This window comes from Rhinoraja longicauda, chromosome 1 (assembly GCF_053455715.1).
Source record: "Rhinoraja longicauda isolate Sanriku21f chromosome 1, sRhiLon1.1, whole genome shotgun sequence".
Taxonomy (NCBI): Eukaryota; Metazoa; Chordata; class Chondrichthyes; order Rajiformes; family Arhynchobatidae; genus Rhinoraja; species Rhinoraja longicauda.
Window position 1 is genome coordinate 43,102,352 of NC_135953.1, and position 13,207 is coordinate 43,115,558.

The 13,207-nt window shown below is 43.0% G+C and overlaps 1 protein-coding gene across 1 annotated transcript in view; it reads right to left on the bottom strand.

The window, feature by feature from the left end:
• Positions 1–1,620: 1,620 nt before the first annotated feature.
• fancg (FA complementation group G) overlaps positions 1,621–13,207 on the bottom strand; it is a 36,612-nt gene continuing 25,025 nt past the window's right edge. Inside the window, exons 10-14 of the mRNA XM_078409977.1 lie at positions 12,080–12,465; positions 8,944–8,993; positions 5,796–5,963; positions 4,547–4,670; positions 1,621–1,768 (exon numbers count right to left, since the gene is read on the bottom strand). Coding sequence (XP_078266103.1) covers positions 1,621–1,768; positions 4,547–4,670; positions 5,796–5,963; positions 8,944–8,993; positions 12,080–12,465 — 876 coding nt within the window. The remainder of the gene's footprint in view (positions 1,769–4,546; positions 4,671–5,795; positions 5,964–8,943; positions 8,994–12,079; positions 12,466–13,207) is intronic.

Genomic DNA, 13,207 nt, shown 5'->3' on the forward strand with positions numbered 1-13,207 from the left:
AAGGGACTCATCCCGAAACGTCACCTATTCCTTCTATCCAGAGATGCTGCCTTAGGATGACTATAAGACTGATTCATTGGGATTTGAGATTGACGCGAGTTGGGGAGGAAGCTGGTAAAGGTGGGGGTGGCACAAAGCCTGGCAAGTGATAGGTGGGTACAGGCCAGAGGGGAGTTTGACTGGCAAATGGGCAGAGTGACAAAGGCTAAAGGTGAAGAGTCATAAGGGTGTAATGATAAGGAAAGAAGAGGAGTGAAATGTGAAGCACGAGGGAGGGATAAGGGTGTAAGAGGACAGAGGGGATAAAAGGGAAAATTCTCAATTTGAAATACCTCCCTACAGTTCCACTTTCCTTTCACCCTGCCCCCCCCCCCCCCCCTCAACTTACACAGATTTCTCCCACCATCACCCAACCTCCTTTCCCCTCCTACACGCATTAATTTCCCATCCTCGAGTTCCCCATTCCCCTTTCATCTCCCCCCCTTTCGCCTCCCGCATGTCCTGTTCCAACCATATCCCGACCTCGGGCTTTACATTTCACTCCTCCACTTCTCTCCTAATCTGACACCCTTTTATCTCCATTCACCTCTAGCACTTTGGCACTCTCACCTGAAGCTACCTATCACTTGCCAGACTTTGTCCGGCCCCTACCTCTTTTTTCCAGCTTTCTTCCCCTCACTCCAAGCAGACTGAAGACCTTCTATCCATCCACCACAAATGCGGCTTGACCCACTGAGTTCCTCCATCTCTGTGCTTTGCTCAAGATTCTAACATCTGCAGTTTCTTGTGTCTGTATTTCTAACCTTCCCTGTTGCCCCACAATTCTTTATCCTATTATGCCACATAATGATCTACTTTTTCTTCAAGGTGCTAAATTTGTTTATGTTTTTCCCAAAAATCTTATTTCATACTTGTGAATAATTAGATATATAACTTTACTTTAGATACAGCATGGAGACAGGTCCTGCGGCTACTGAGTCCACGCTCACCAGCGATCACCCCATACACTTGCACTATCCTACACACTTGGGATAATTTACAATTTACAGAAGCTAATTAGCCTACAAACCTGTACATCTTTGCTCTGTGGGAGGAAACTGGAGCACCCGGAGAAAGCCCACGCAGTCATGGGGAGAACGTAATGACAGCGCCCGCAGTCAAGACCTACCTGGGTCTCTGCCGCTGTAAGGCATCAACTCTACCACTGTGCCACAATGCCACCCTAGTTTTTTATCTAAGTATGCTGTTGTCATGGTGTGATGCGATCTTCATTAATATCAAACTAAAATTCTGATGCAAAATAAAATGTTCATTCTAAAAGACGAGACTGGACAATGACATCATCACCAGGACAGGTCGACCCCTGCAACTCTGACCCTGTGCCACTGCCAGAACAATGGACCTTTAAGGCCAAGTTAAGACTCTACATTTTTTAAAACTTTGAACTTTAAGGATACAAAATGGCATCAGAAACGTGGCAACCTTCTTCTGTCGCAAATGTTTTTGCTATGGTCAAATCATGAATTGGACAGTAGATGTTTCAAAATAATTTAATATGTTTGTTTATTTAGTATGTTCTTTACTGTTTTCTTTCAGATGGATCTGGATAATGTATGAAGATCATAAATAAGACTTGGGTCTCAGAAACTGTACAGTTCTTTTCTCTTTGGATTGATGGATGTAATGTGCATGTACCATTTTAGAAATTGCTTCTTCTTCTGAAGTACTTACTTCCTTGAGATGAGAAATCAAGAATAAGGGGAATTTTCTGAAAAAGAAACATACAAATGTTTTTATAATTCCGAAATGACAGTGGTACAGAATTAGATACTTTAGATTGAAACCAATCTTCATCTATAAGCCTCATGATAAATGTAAATTAACCAGTCCTGAATGTGGCCTTTACAATGTCTTAACTTTAGAAAAGTATCCTTTACTGATCAGAATACATTTTCTCTTTTCATCAAAACCCAATTTAGTCCACATTTCTGGGAACTGGACTGAAACATGTCCTGTATGTCGGTGAGATCAAGTGTAGACTCAGCAACTATTTCGTTGAGTACTTGTGCTAAGTTGAACAAGGCCTACTGGATCTCCCGGTTGCTAACCATTTGAACTCCCTTTCCAATTCCCACACTGACCTTTCTCTCCTGGGCCTCCTCCGTTGCCAGAATGAGGCCACACACAAACTGGAGGAACAGCACCACATATTCCGCTTGGGTAGCTTACAACCCAATGGTATGAACATTGAATTCTCCAATTTTAGGTAAGGTCTAACAACTCCTCCTTCTCTCCCCCACACGCCGATTTCTCCCCCCCACCCCCACCTGGACTTGCACCTATTTCTCCCCTTCCCCCTCCACCCACATTCCTTCCTCAGGGTTCACAATTTGTACCTTTTCATAAGGTCATAAGGAATAAGTCATAAGTAGAATTAGTCCATTCGGCCCACCAAGTCTACGCCATTCAATCATGGGTGATCTATCCCTCCCTCCCAACCCCATTTTCCTGCCTTCTCCCCATAACCTCTGATACCTGTACTAGTCAAGAATCTATCTATCTCTGCCTTAAATATATCCACTAACTTGGCCTCCACAGCCTTCTGCGGCAAAGAAATCCACAGATTCACCACCCTCTGACAAGAAAATTCTCCTCATCTCCGTCCTAAAAGAACATCTTTTAATTCTGAGGCTATGACCTCTAGTCCTAGACTCTCCCACTTGTGGAAACATCCTCTCCACATCCACTCTATCCAAGCCTTTCACTATTCTGTATGTTTCAATTAGGTCCTTTCCAATCCTTTTGTCTTCTGTTTCAATCTCTGGCCTTTGTTCCAATTATCTGCCTATCAACCCCCTCCCCTTCCCTGTGTTCACCCATTACCTGCAATGCTTTGTCCTGACTCTCCCAGCATTCTCCCCCCTACCATAAGTCTGAAGAAGGGTCCGAACACAAAACATCACCTATCCACGTTCTCCAGAGATGCTGCCTGACCCCTGTTATTCCAGCAATTAGTGTCCCTTTCTGAAATTATCCAAACTCATTTTGGTGAAAAACACTTAATTATCATCATGATTTAAAGAAAAGTGTAAGGTAGAAAAAAAAATTCTAATACCCTACAGCCAACATTTTCACATGAAGAATCAGTCTATAAAACCTAATACCGTATATATTGTCCCCATAGAAAGCAATGAACTATTAAGCGAATTGCTGATGATTATAATAATTGGCAAAGCTATCCAATTTTCCAAGTGATTGCTCTTTCCCCATTGCCCAACTTCCTTTTTAATCCAATTCTTTTTATGAAAGTTACAAATAAATTTGCTTCCAGACAATGTTCAAGGGAAAACAATCAAACTTTTAACTTCCATTCTCATTTCACTTATCTTCCAGAAGTACTATGCCCCTGAGCACAATACTCCAACCTTGGTCTCATCAATATTTTATGCCAAACCTTTGCATGTTCCCTGTTTTTGTCCTTGACAGCTCTTTAATGGTTTGGCCTTTAATTCTGTTAACATGATCGTTAGGTGTTCAAACAACTTGAAAAGGGTAATTTTCAGAGGGAAAAAATATGTTCTACATCATGGCATCGTGCATGCAAATACATTTAGTCCCAAAGAAGGGTCTCGACCCGAAATGTCACCTATTCCTTCTCTCCAGAGATGCTGCCTGTTACTGCAGCTTTTTGTGTCTATAGAGAAATTAGGAAGTTTTCTCAAAATTATTGCAATTTTGGATGCAATTTGCTTCTGTATCACCAATTGCACCTGAGAAACGACTGTAATTGGTTTGCTTTGATCACCAACAGAGAACTTGGTGCTGTGTGGACATGGTGGTGGTGGTACATAGGTGGACATTGAGTCGTACAGCACAGAAATAGACCTTTCAGCCCACAGTGTCTGTGCTGACCGTCAAGCTCTTATTTACATTAATCCTATTTCATTTTCCCCACGTTCTCAACAACATCTTTTCAGATTCTAACACTGCACACTAGGGGCAATTTACAGAGAGCAATTAAGCGACCAACCCACACGTCTTTGGGGTACAGGAGGAAACCGGAGCAGCCAGAGGAAACCGACAATCAAGGGGAGAACCTGCAAACTCCACAGGAGATACTCGAGGTCAGAAGTGGACTTGGGTTGTTGCTGGAGCTGTGAGGCAGCAACTCCACTAGGTGTACATTGTCCGAAACAACTTAATTTGCAATTTACAATAGACTGCAGTTGAATATTTTCAAACACCCAGATTGTTTTAGTATACCAAATGACAGAACCCAAAATCCAAGCTGAATATAGTCAGGCATGTTTCATTTATTCTATCTACCCTTGCAAAGCACCTTACTTCAAACACCTAATCATGGGAGATGATTTTTTTCCCCCACTGTTCCATGCTAAGATCATGCTGATTTTAATTAACCATTAAGTATTAAGAGCTCCATCTGGAAGCTTTCTGGTAAGTTTCCTTTTTAAGGATTCTTTAAAAAACTTTCCCGAGTGCTTTGGGTGCCTTTGTTAAAGGAAAGTAGGAAATCAGTTTCACTCACTGGTGCACCTTTTCAGCTGCTGCTTTCGTTGAGCTGTAGTATTTTTGCCAGTAAGAGACAGCTTCATCCTTCCTTTTAAGCTTCCACAGAACTTGTACTAGATTATATGCTGCTTCCATGCTATCTGTAAAGGAAAATCTTTTTTTTTAGGATATAGGTTTTGTAAGTGTTAAGACTCAAACCAGAAACAGACATGAACAGTTGAGCAGGAATTTAAGGATTACATAATACTCATGTTCCAGACAGATCGTATAATTTTGCTGCTGCTGACAGCCAGTTCCCTATTACTGCCAAATGCTGCAGCTACCAACAGAGCTGACCTAACCACATTGCCAGTCCTCTAAGAACCTGTATTTGCTGCGTTCCTCTCTCCTTCTGATCCACTCAGCTTCTCCCTTCCCCCAGTTGGTTCCACCTGCCTTCCACCCACTAGCCCAACTGGTCCCCTTTTCCCCTTCCCCAATCCATTCCATTTGCACATCATCTATCCCATGTCCGTTTTCATTTAATACCTTCCTTACCAGATTCCATCATCTCCAGCCTCGTGTCTCCACATCACCTTCCTATTTCTATCCTGGTGAGAGTTGTCGGACACATGTCAAACTTCCTAAGCCTTCTAAGGAAGTAGAGACGCTGGTGTGCTTTCTTGGTCTTACCCAAAAATTATAAATTAATGTATTCTGGTGAAAGTTAACATGTTTATTCCTTAAACAATGGGATTTTTAATCTGAAGAAAAATAAAATTAAACTGAAATTATCGATCATCTTTCCAAAGGTTGTCCAACTCATCAATCTACCCATCTGAATCAAGATCAGAGCAGTACACAAACTTATTTTACTGCATATACTTTCAGCAGTTGCTCCTTCTCTAACTCTCCCAGTTCACATTGGCACCCCGCTTTCCTTCCCTCAATTCAGACTTGTAGTCTTTCTCTCCTCCATTCTTGACCATTGTTGCTCTTGTCTTCCATCTACCTAACAAGAGGTTGATGCTGCATTGTACTCCACTCACATCCAAGCCGATGCTGTGGGTAATGACCCAAATAGCATCTTTGTGTTGTGTTAATTAGGTACACACAAGGCAAATTACAGGCAGGCTGAGTTAACGCTGGTCTTTGCTTTGAAAATCATGTGCACAAGATCCTGGATCTACAAATTATTGCTTGCCTGACAATTGTTGGCATATATGTGGTGATTATTTAACGTTTACTTACTGGAAACAAGACCCTAAGTTTCAAACATGACATACCAGAACAAGCTTGCAAGCTCAGATGAAAATTCTGCAGAGCTTCTCGATCTTGACCTCTTGCTGTCAGCTGCATGCCCTTTCCCACAAAAGCCAACGATTTCAGCTTTTGCAAGTATTTGATTTCCATTATGTTCTCTTTCAAAGTGTCAATCTGATTATTTGGCTCTCCTGCAAAATAACACTTTAGAATTACTCAGTGCATTGCTTAGAAACATTTTGTTACAGGTGCTAGTTTCTACATTGCAGACAAATCATATCCGTTTTTGCTATGAGGAAAGATTGAAAAGACTAGGCTTGTATTCACTGGAGTTTAGAAGGATGAGAGGGGATCTTATAGAAACATATAAAATTATAAAAGGACTGGACAAGCTAGATGCAGGAAAAATGTTCCCAATGTTGGGCGAGTCCAGAACCAGGGGCCACAGTCTTAGAATAAAGGGGAAGCCATTTAAAACTGAGGTGAGAAGGAACTTTTTCACCCAGACAGTTGTGAATTTGTGGAATTCTCTGCCGCAGAGGGCAGTGGAGGCCAAATCACTGGATGGATTTAAGAGAGAGTTAAATAGAGCTCTAGGGGCTAGTGGAATCAAGGGATATGGGGAGAAGGCAGGCACGGGTTATTGATTGTGGACGATTAGCCATGATCACAATGAATGGCATTGCTGGCTCGAAGGGCCGAATGGCCTCCTCCTGCACCTATTTTCTATTTTCTATGTTTCTAATGCCCAAGTGGACTGTCTTGAGGATCCGAACAACTGAACAGGGGTGGCACACTGGTAGAGTTGCTGCCGTGCAGCTCCAGAGATCAGGGTTTGATCCTGACTACAGGCACTATCTGGAGGAATTTGTACATTCTCCGTGACTGCATGGATTTTCTCTGAGTGCTTCGGTTCCTCCCACACTCCAAAGATGAACAGGTTTGTAGGTTAATTGACTTCGGTAAGATTGTCCCTAGTGCGTAGGAGTGTTGCCATCCAATTTTCCTCTACTAACACTCTACTTCGCCTAGCGGAGCTGGTCCTCACCCATAACAACTTCTCCTTCGACTCTTCCCACTTCCTCCAAGTCCAAGGCGTAGCAATGGGCACCAGCATGGGCACCAGCATGGGCCCCAGCAATGCCACAACTATCTCGACTACAATTCTTCCCACCCTGCTTCCTGCAAAGACTCTATCCCCGACTCCCAATTCCTCCGTCTAGACAATAGAATAAACAATAGGTGCAGGAGGAGGCCATTCGGCCCTTCGAGCCAGCACTGCCATTCAATGTGATCATGGCTGATCATTCTCAATCAGTATCCCGTTCCTGCCTTCTCTACACTGTAACTGCGCCCAAGATGAGGTGTTCCATACCAGGACATCCAAAATGTCCTCATTCTTTAGGGAATGGAGGTTCCCTTCTCCCGTCATAGATGAGGCCCTCACTTGTGTCTCCTCGGCACCCCGCTGCTCCGCCCTTGCTCCCCCTCCCTAGTCGCAGTAAGAGACAGAGTCCCCCTAATCCTTATCTTTCACCCCATCAGTCGTCGCTATAACCTATAATCCTCCAAAATTTCCGCCACCTCCAACGGGATCCCACTACTAGCCACATTTTCCCATCTCCACCACTTTCCACCTTCCGCAGAGACCATTCCCTCCGCAATTCCCTGGTTAACATCCCTTCCCACCCAAACCACCCCCTCCCCAGGTACCTTCCCCTGCAACCGCAGAAGATGCAACACCTGTCCCTATACCTCCTCCCTCTACTCTGTCCAGGGACCCCTACAGACATCTCAGGTTAGGCAGAGGTTCACTTGCACCTCCTCCAACCTCATCTACTGCATCCGTTGTTCAAAATGTGGACATCGGCGAGGCCAAACGTAGACTGGGTGATCTTTTCTCTGAACACCTTCGCTCAGCCCGCCTGAACCTACCTGATCTCTCGGTTGCTAAACACTTTATTTCTCCTTCCCATTCCCACACAGACCTTTCTGTCCTAGGTCTCTTCCATTGTCAGAATGAGGCTTAACACAAATTGGAGGAACAGCATCTCGTATTTTGCTTGGGCAGCTTGCAGCCCAGTGGTTTGATTATTGATTTCTCTAACTTCAGGTAGCTCTGGCATTCCCTCTCTTCCTATCCCTCCCCCACCCAAGTCACACTAGCTTCTCGTTTTCACCCTACAAACAGCTAACAATGGCCTGTTTCCTTTATCATCGTTACTTTTTTGTATATCTTTCATTCATTATTCTTTATCTCTCTGCATCATCGCCTATATCTCTTGTTTCCCTTATTGCTAACGAGCATGAAGAAGGGTCTCGACCCGAAATATCACCCTTTCCTTCTCTCCAGAGATTCTGCCTGTCCCACTGAGTTACTCCAGCTTTTTGTGTCTATCGTTGGGCGATGTGGACTCGATGGACCAAAGGGCCTGTTACGCACCGGATCTCTAAAACCCTAAAAAAAATCTAGCCACTGATTTATACTTTGTGGAATATTCTTAATAGTCAGATTTCACCCAAGTTTGTCGGCCGATTATTCAATGTCTGCCATTCACTATTACTGCAATGGAATTTAACGCTGCCTCAGGGCGACTCTGGGCTTTGACAGCATGGGCTGAAGCTCCCCAAGTTGAGAAGAAGGGGACTGCAACACCAGATTTGACAACATCTTTTGGTTCGTTTACTATGGCATTCCATGCCTAGAAAATGTACATAACTTTGGACTCCATAAAATCGTCATTTTATAGGTTATGGTCAAGGGTTCTGAACAAATGGATCAAAATGTTGGCCTTTTAAAAATTCAGCTATTATTCTGTTTGAATAAACAATGTAAGAACAAGAAAAAAAAACATGTCTTTGTGAATTTTGATTATTTAACAATACCCATTAAATTGACTTTCTATTTTGATACAATAGTTGCAGGCCGGGGGGGAAAAACATTCCTCATTCTACTGTCAATAAATTATGGGTTGGTAAAAAGGTTCATTTAAACTACATGCATACAAAAGCAGCCCTGCGCAAATTGGTCCATATAATTTAAAAAAATCACAATCTGAATCTAAATTCAAGTTAATGATTGTTAGTCTTCGATAACTTTCTACAACTTTAAATATGTTAACGGAGTAACTTTACAAGAAGTTTTCATTTCTAAAATAAAATAAAGCTTACCTGAATCAGAAGGACCAACAACTTGAACTTTCAGGAGTAAATTAACACATCTGCAGAAGACATTTATACAATTGCCAATATGATCAAAATGGTTACCTATTATTACAAACGTAACATGCAATATAAATGGATAGATAACATCCAACAAGCACCAATCAAAATCTTCAGCAGTTTAAGAGTTTTAAGATGATGCAAGAAGGAGGTAGCCTTCAGCTCATTGTGCCAGTGCCAGTTCTTTGAAATAACCATCCAGATAGCTTCATTGAACAAAGAGGAAGGTGATTGAACTTTATTACCTTCCATCACAGTGAGGAATGTGCATTCTGCTGTGGTGGATGTTTATGTTAAATTTTATTTTATGTGGCTGCGAGTCTTGTTGCGGGAAACATGTGCTCGCTTTGGGGGAGTCCAGAATCAGGGGCCACAGCTTAAGAATAAGGGGTAGGCCATTTAGAACTGAGAAAAAACTTTTTCACACAGAGAGTTGTGAATTTGTGGAATTTTCTGCCTCAGAAGGCAGTGGAGGCCGATTCAAAAGAGAGTTAGATAGAGCTCTAGATAGGGATAGCGGAATCAAGGGATATGGGGAGAAGGCAGGAACGGGGTACTGATTGTGGATGATCAGCCATGATCACATTGAATGGCGGTGCTGGCTCGAAAGGCCGAATGGCCTACTCCTGCACTTATTGTCTATGTATCTATCTATGTATTGCCTGGCAATTTTGTGGTATGAATATTACTTGCCATTTAGTCCATGTTGTAATGTTACCTGTGCCTTTTTGTATAAAGGTGCATGCTGCTTGATATGTTGGTTTGTGACTGAATAGCATGCAATTATCAGCTAGCATACCCACATCTGACCTCATGAGGAGACAAATGGTGTACCACAGAGATTTGTGCTGGGATCCATGTTATTTGACATATACATTTAGGGCTTGGATGTGAATGTAGGAAATATGATTAATAAGTCTGTGGATGACAAGACAATTGAGGAGTTATTAAGGATAATGAGATAGGTTGTCTAAGGCTACAGCAGAATATAGATCAGATGGGAAGTTGGGCAGAGCATTGGCTGAAGGAATTTAATCCCAACAAGTGCAAGGTGATGCATTTTGGGTAGGAAAATGGGTACGAAACGTTGATGAACAGAGAGACCATGGGATTCAAGTCCATAGTTCCCTTGAAGTGGTAAGACAGATAGAGTGATGGAGGTGTATGGCATGCTTGCCTTCATAGGTTAGGGCACAGATATAAAAGTTGTGATTTATGTTCGCAACTTTACAAAACATTTGGAATATTGCATTCAGTTCTGGCTTCCATAGTGTAGGAAGGATGTGCTTACCCTGGAGAGAGGGCTTTAATTATGGGGACAGATTGGATAGGCTGGCGTTGTTTTCCATGGAGTGAAGACGGCTGAGTGGTGATCGGATGGAGTTATGTAAAATCATGACAGGCACTGATAAAGTAGAAAGTCAGAATCTTTTTCCTGTGGTGGAGGTATCAAAACAAGGTTTAGGGAAATAGTTGTAAAACTAATCTGATGGTCAGATTTTTTTCTCCCCCACACAGAGTGCCTTCTGACATCTAACCCAGCCATCTTAAAGCACTCGAGAGCTACGAACATTGCTGCTTCCACAAAGTGCTCTATTTGGAGTGCCTTTAATACCATTGTTCAGGGCCCCAATATCAGCTATCTGAAGAATATCCTTCTGCAAACTAAATGTATAAGAAGGAACTGCAGATGCTGGATTACACCGAAGATGGACACAAAATGTTGGACTAACTCAGCGGGTCAGGCAGCATCTCTGGAGAAAAGAAATAGGCGAGGTTTCGGGTTGAGACCCTTCATCCATCTGACGAAGGGTCTCGATCCGGAACGTCACCTATACTTTCTCTCCAGATATGCTGCCTGACCCGCTGAGTTACTCCAACATTTTGTGTCCATATGCTGCAAACCAATGTCACCATATTGTCCTAGATCAACATCCCCAGCATTGAGGCTCAGATACTCAGTCAATTGCCTGGCCATCATCAAACTCCTGAAACAGACTCTCTTCTGAGCTCCATCAGGGCACAAAATCACCGAGATGGACAGAGCAAAGATTCAAGGATTTTCTCAAAGCCTCTTTAGCCTCGGGTGTCCGAGGTTACAATAGACAATAGGTGCAGGAGTAGGCCATTCGGCCCTTCGAGCCAGCACCGCCATTCAATGTGATCATGGCTGATCATTCTCAATCAGTACCCCATTCCTGCCTTCTCCCCATACCCCCTGACTCCGCTATCCTTAAGAGCTCTATCTAGCTCTCTCTTGAATGTATTCAGAGAATTGGCCTCCACTGCCTTTTGAGGCAGAGAATTCCACAGATTCACAACTCTCTGACTGAAAAAGTTTTTCCACATCTCCGTTCTAAATGGCCTACCCCGTATTCTTAAACAGTGGCCCCTTGTTCTGGACTCCCCCAACATTGGGAACATGTTTCCTGCCTCTAACGTGTCCAACCCCTTAATAATCTTATACTTTTCGATTCTTCCATCTAAATTCCAGTGTATACAAGCCTAGTCGCTCCAGTCTTTCAACATATGACAGTCCCGCCATTCCGGGAATTAACCTAGAAAACCTACGCTGCACGCCCTCAATGGCAAGAATATCCTTCCTTAAATTACGGGGAGAAGGCAGGAGAATCGGGTTAGGAGGGAAAGATAGATCAGCCATGATTGAATGACGGAGTGGACTTGATGGGCCGAATTCTACTCCTATCCCTTATGACCTTTAAGAAAAAGAGTAAATGTTAACCAATTTGTGGGAATCCCTGACCCATGACCACTGGAATTTGGGATGCCATTCAGAACTGAGCCTGCTCACCCAGTGCACACACAAAGCACACAACCTCCAAACTGTTCATTGTCAAGCATCTCCAATGTTTGGCAGAGTCTGTAGCCACCACATTGGCTTCATTAGCCACCTTAAAAACCCCAGGACAGAGTGCAAATGTGTAAGCACATGAAGAGAATATGTACGTAGATGTCTTGCGGTCCTCAGAACTGCAGTGAAAACAAGTCAACCCCGAGTCCAAAATTCTGCCCAAGAAAACATGAAACTTTCCAAAGGCTAGGAGCATCTACAGCAGTAACTTACCGGCTAAAGTTAGTTAGTGATTCCTTATTATTTCTCAAGAGAGCAAAAGCTTGAGCTTGATATAGAAATGCAGTCGCCATCCACAAGATATAATTGAGGGTTTCTTTCTTTGTGGCACAAGGTGTTTGTGACTGATTGAGATAGTCTGAACGGGAGCTCTGACAAACCATGTCAATTTCAGTCCTTTCTGAACAATCTTTCGGCAGCCATTCACTAACAGTAATCTCAAACGTTAACTTTTCTGAAAGTAAAGTTGACATCTTGCAGGAAATTTCCTCACAAATGGTGATGACATCATTATATCTCTGGCACTGCAAAAGAGCCACTGCTGCTTCCAAATAAATTTCAGGAATTCGAGGAACTGTGCAGTCTGCTACAAGAAATATCTAGGAAAGATTGAAAACAACAGTGAACAGACAAGCCCAGGCAGGACACGATACATGATAAAAGCCGACAGTACCCATCTTCCTGCTGCACCACTCACCATTTCTCACCAGAAAGAAAAAATAAAAGTGAAGAGATGTAGATTAGAGGGAAGTAACAAAACTGTTTTGAAAAGATAGCCACGGATGAAAAAGAAACAAATAGAAATACATCCGAAGAACAATATTACTAATGAATACCTGCAATGCTCTCAAGAGTTCTTTGTTGCCCTGAAGGTGGTGCGTTCAATTAAGTATTGTAGCAGGAATGTGATCGGTTGGGCAGGGGTGGACTGATGGAATTTAATACAGGGAAGTCCAAGATGTTGCATTTTGGGAACGAGGGCCTACAGAGTGAATGGGTGGGCCCGGGGAATGTTGTAGTGCAGAGGGATCTAAGTGTGCAGGATCCTTGAAAGTGGCGTCAGAGGTGGTCAAGATATAAGAAAATAACTGCAGATGCTGGTACAAATCGAAGGTATTTATTCACAAAATGCTGGAGTAACTCAGCAGGTCAGGCAGCATCTCAGGAGAGAAGGAATGGGTGACGTTTCGGGTCGAGACCCTTCTTCAGACTGATGTCAGGGGGGCGGGACAAAGGAAGGCACAAAGGGCAGTAGGTATATGGAACGAACTGCCGGAGGAGGTAGTTGAAGCAGATACTATCACAACATTTAAAAAAAACATTTGGACAGGTACATGGATA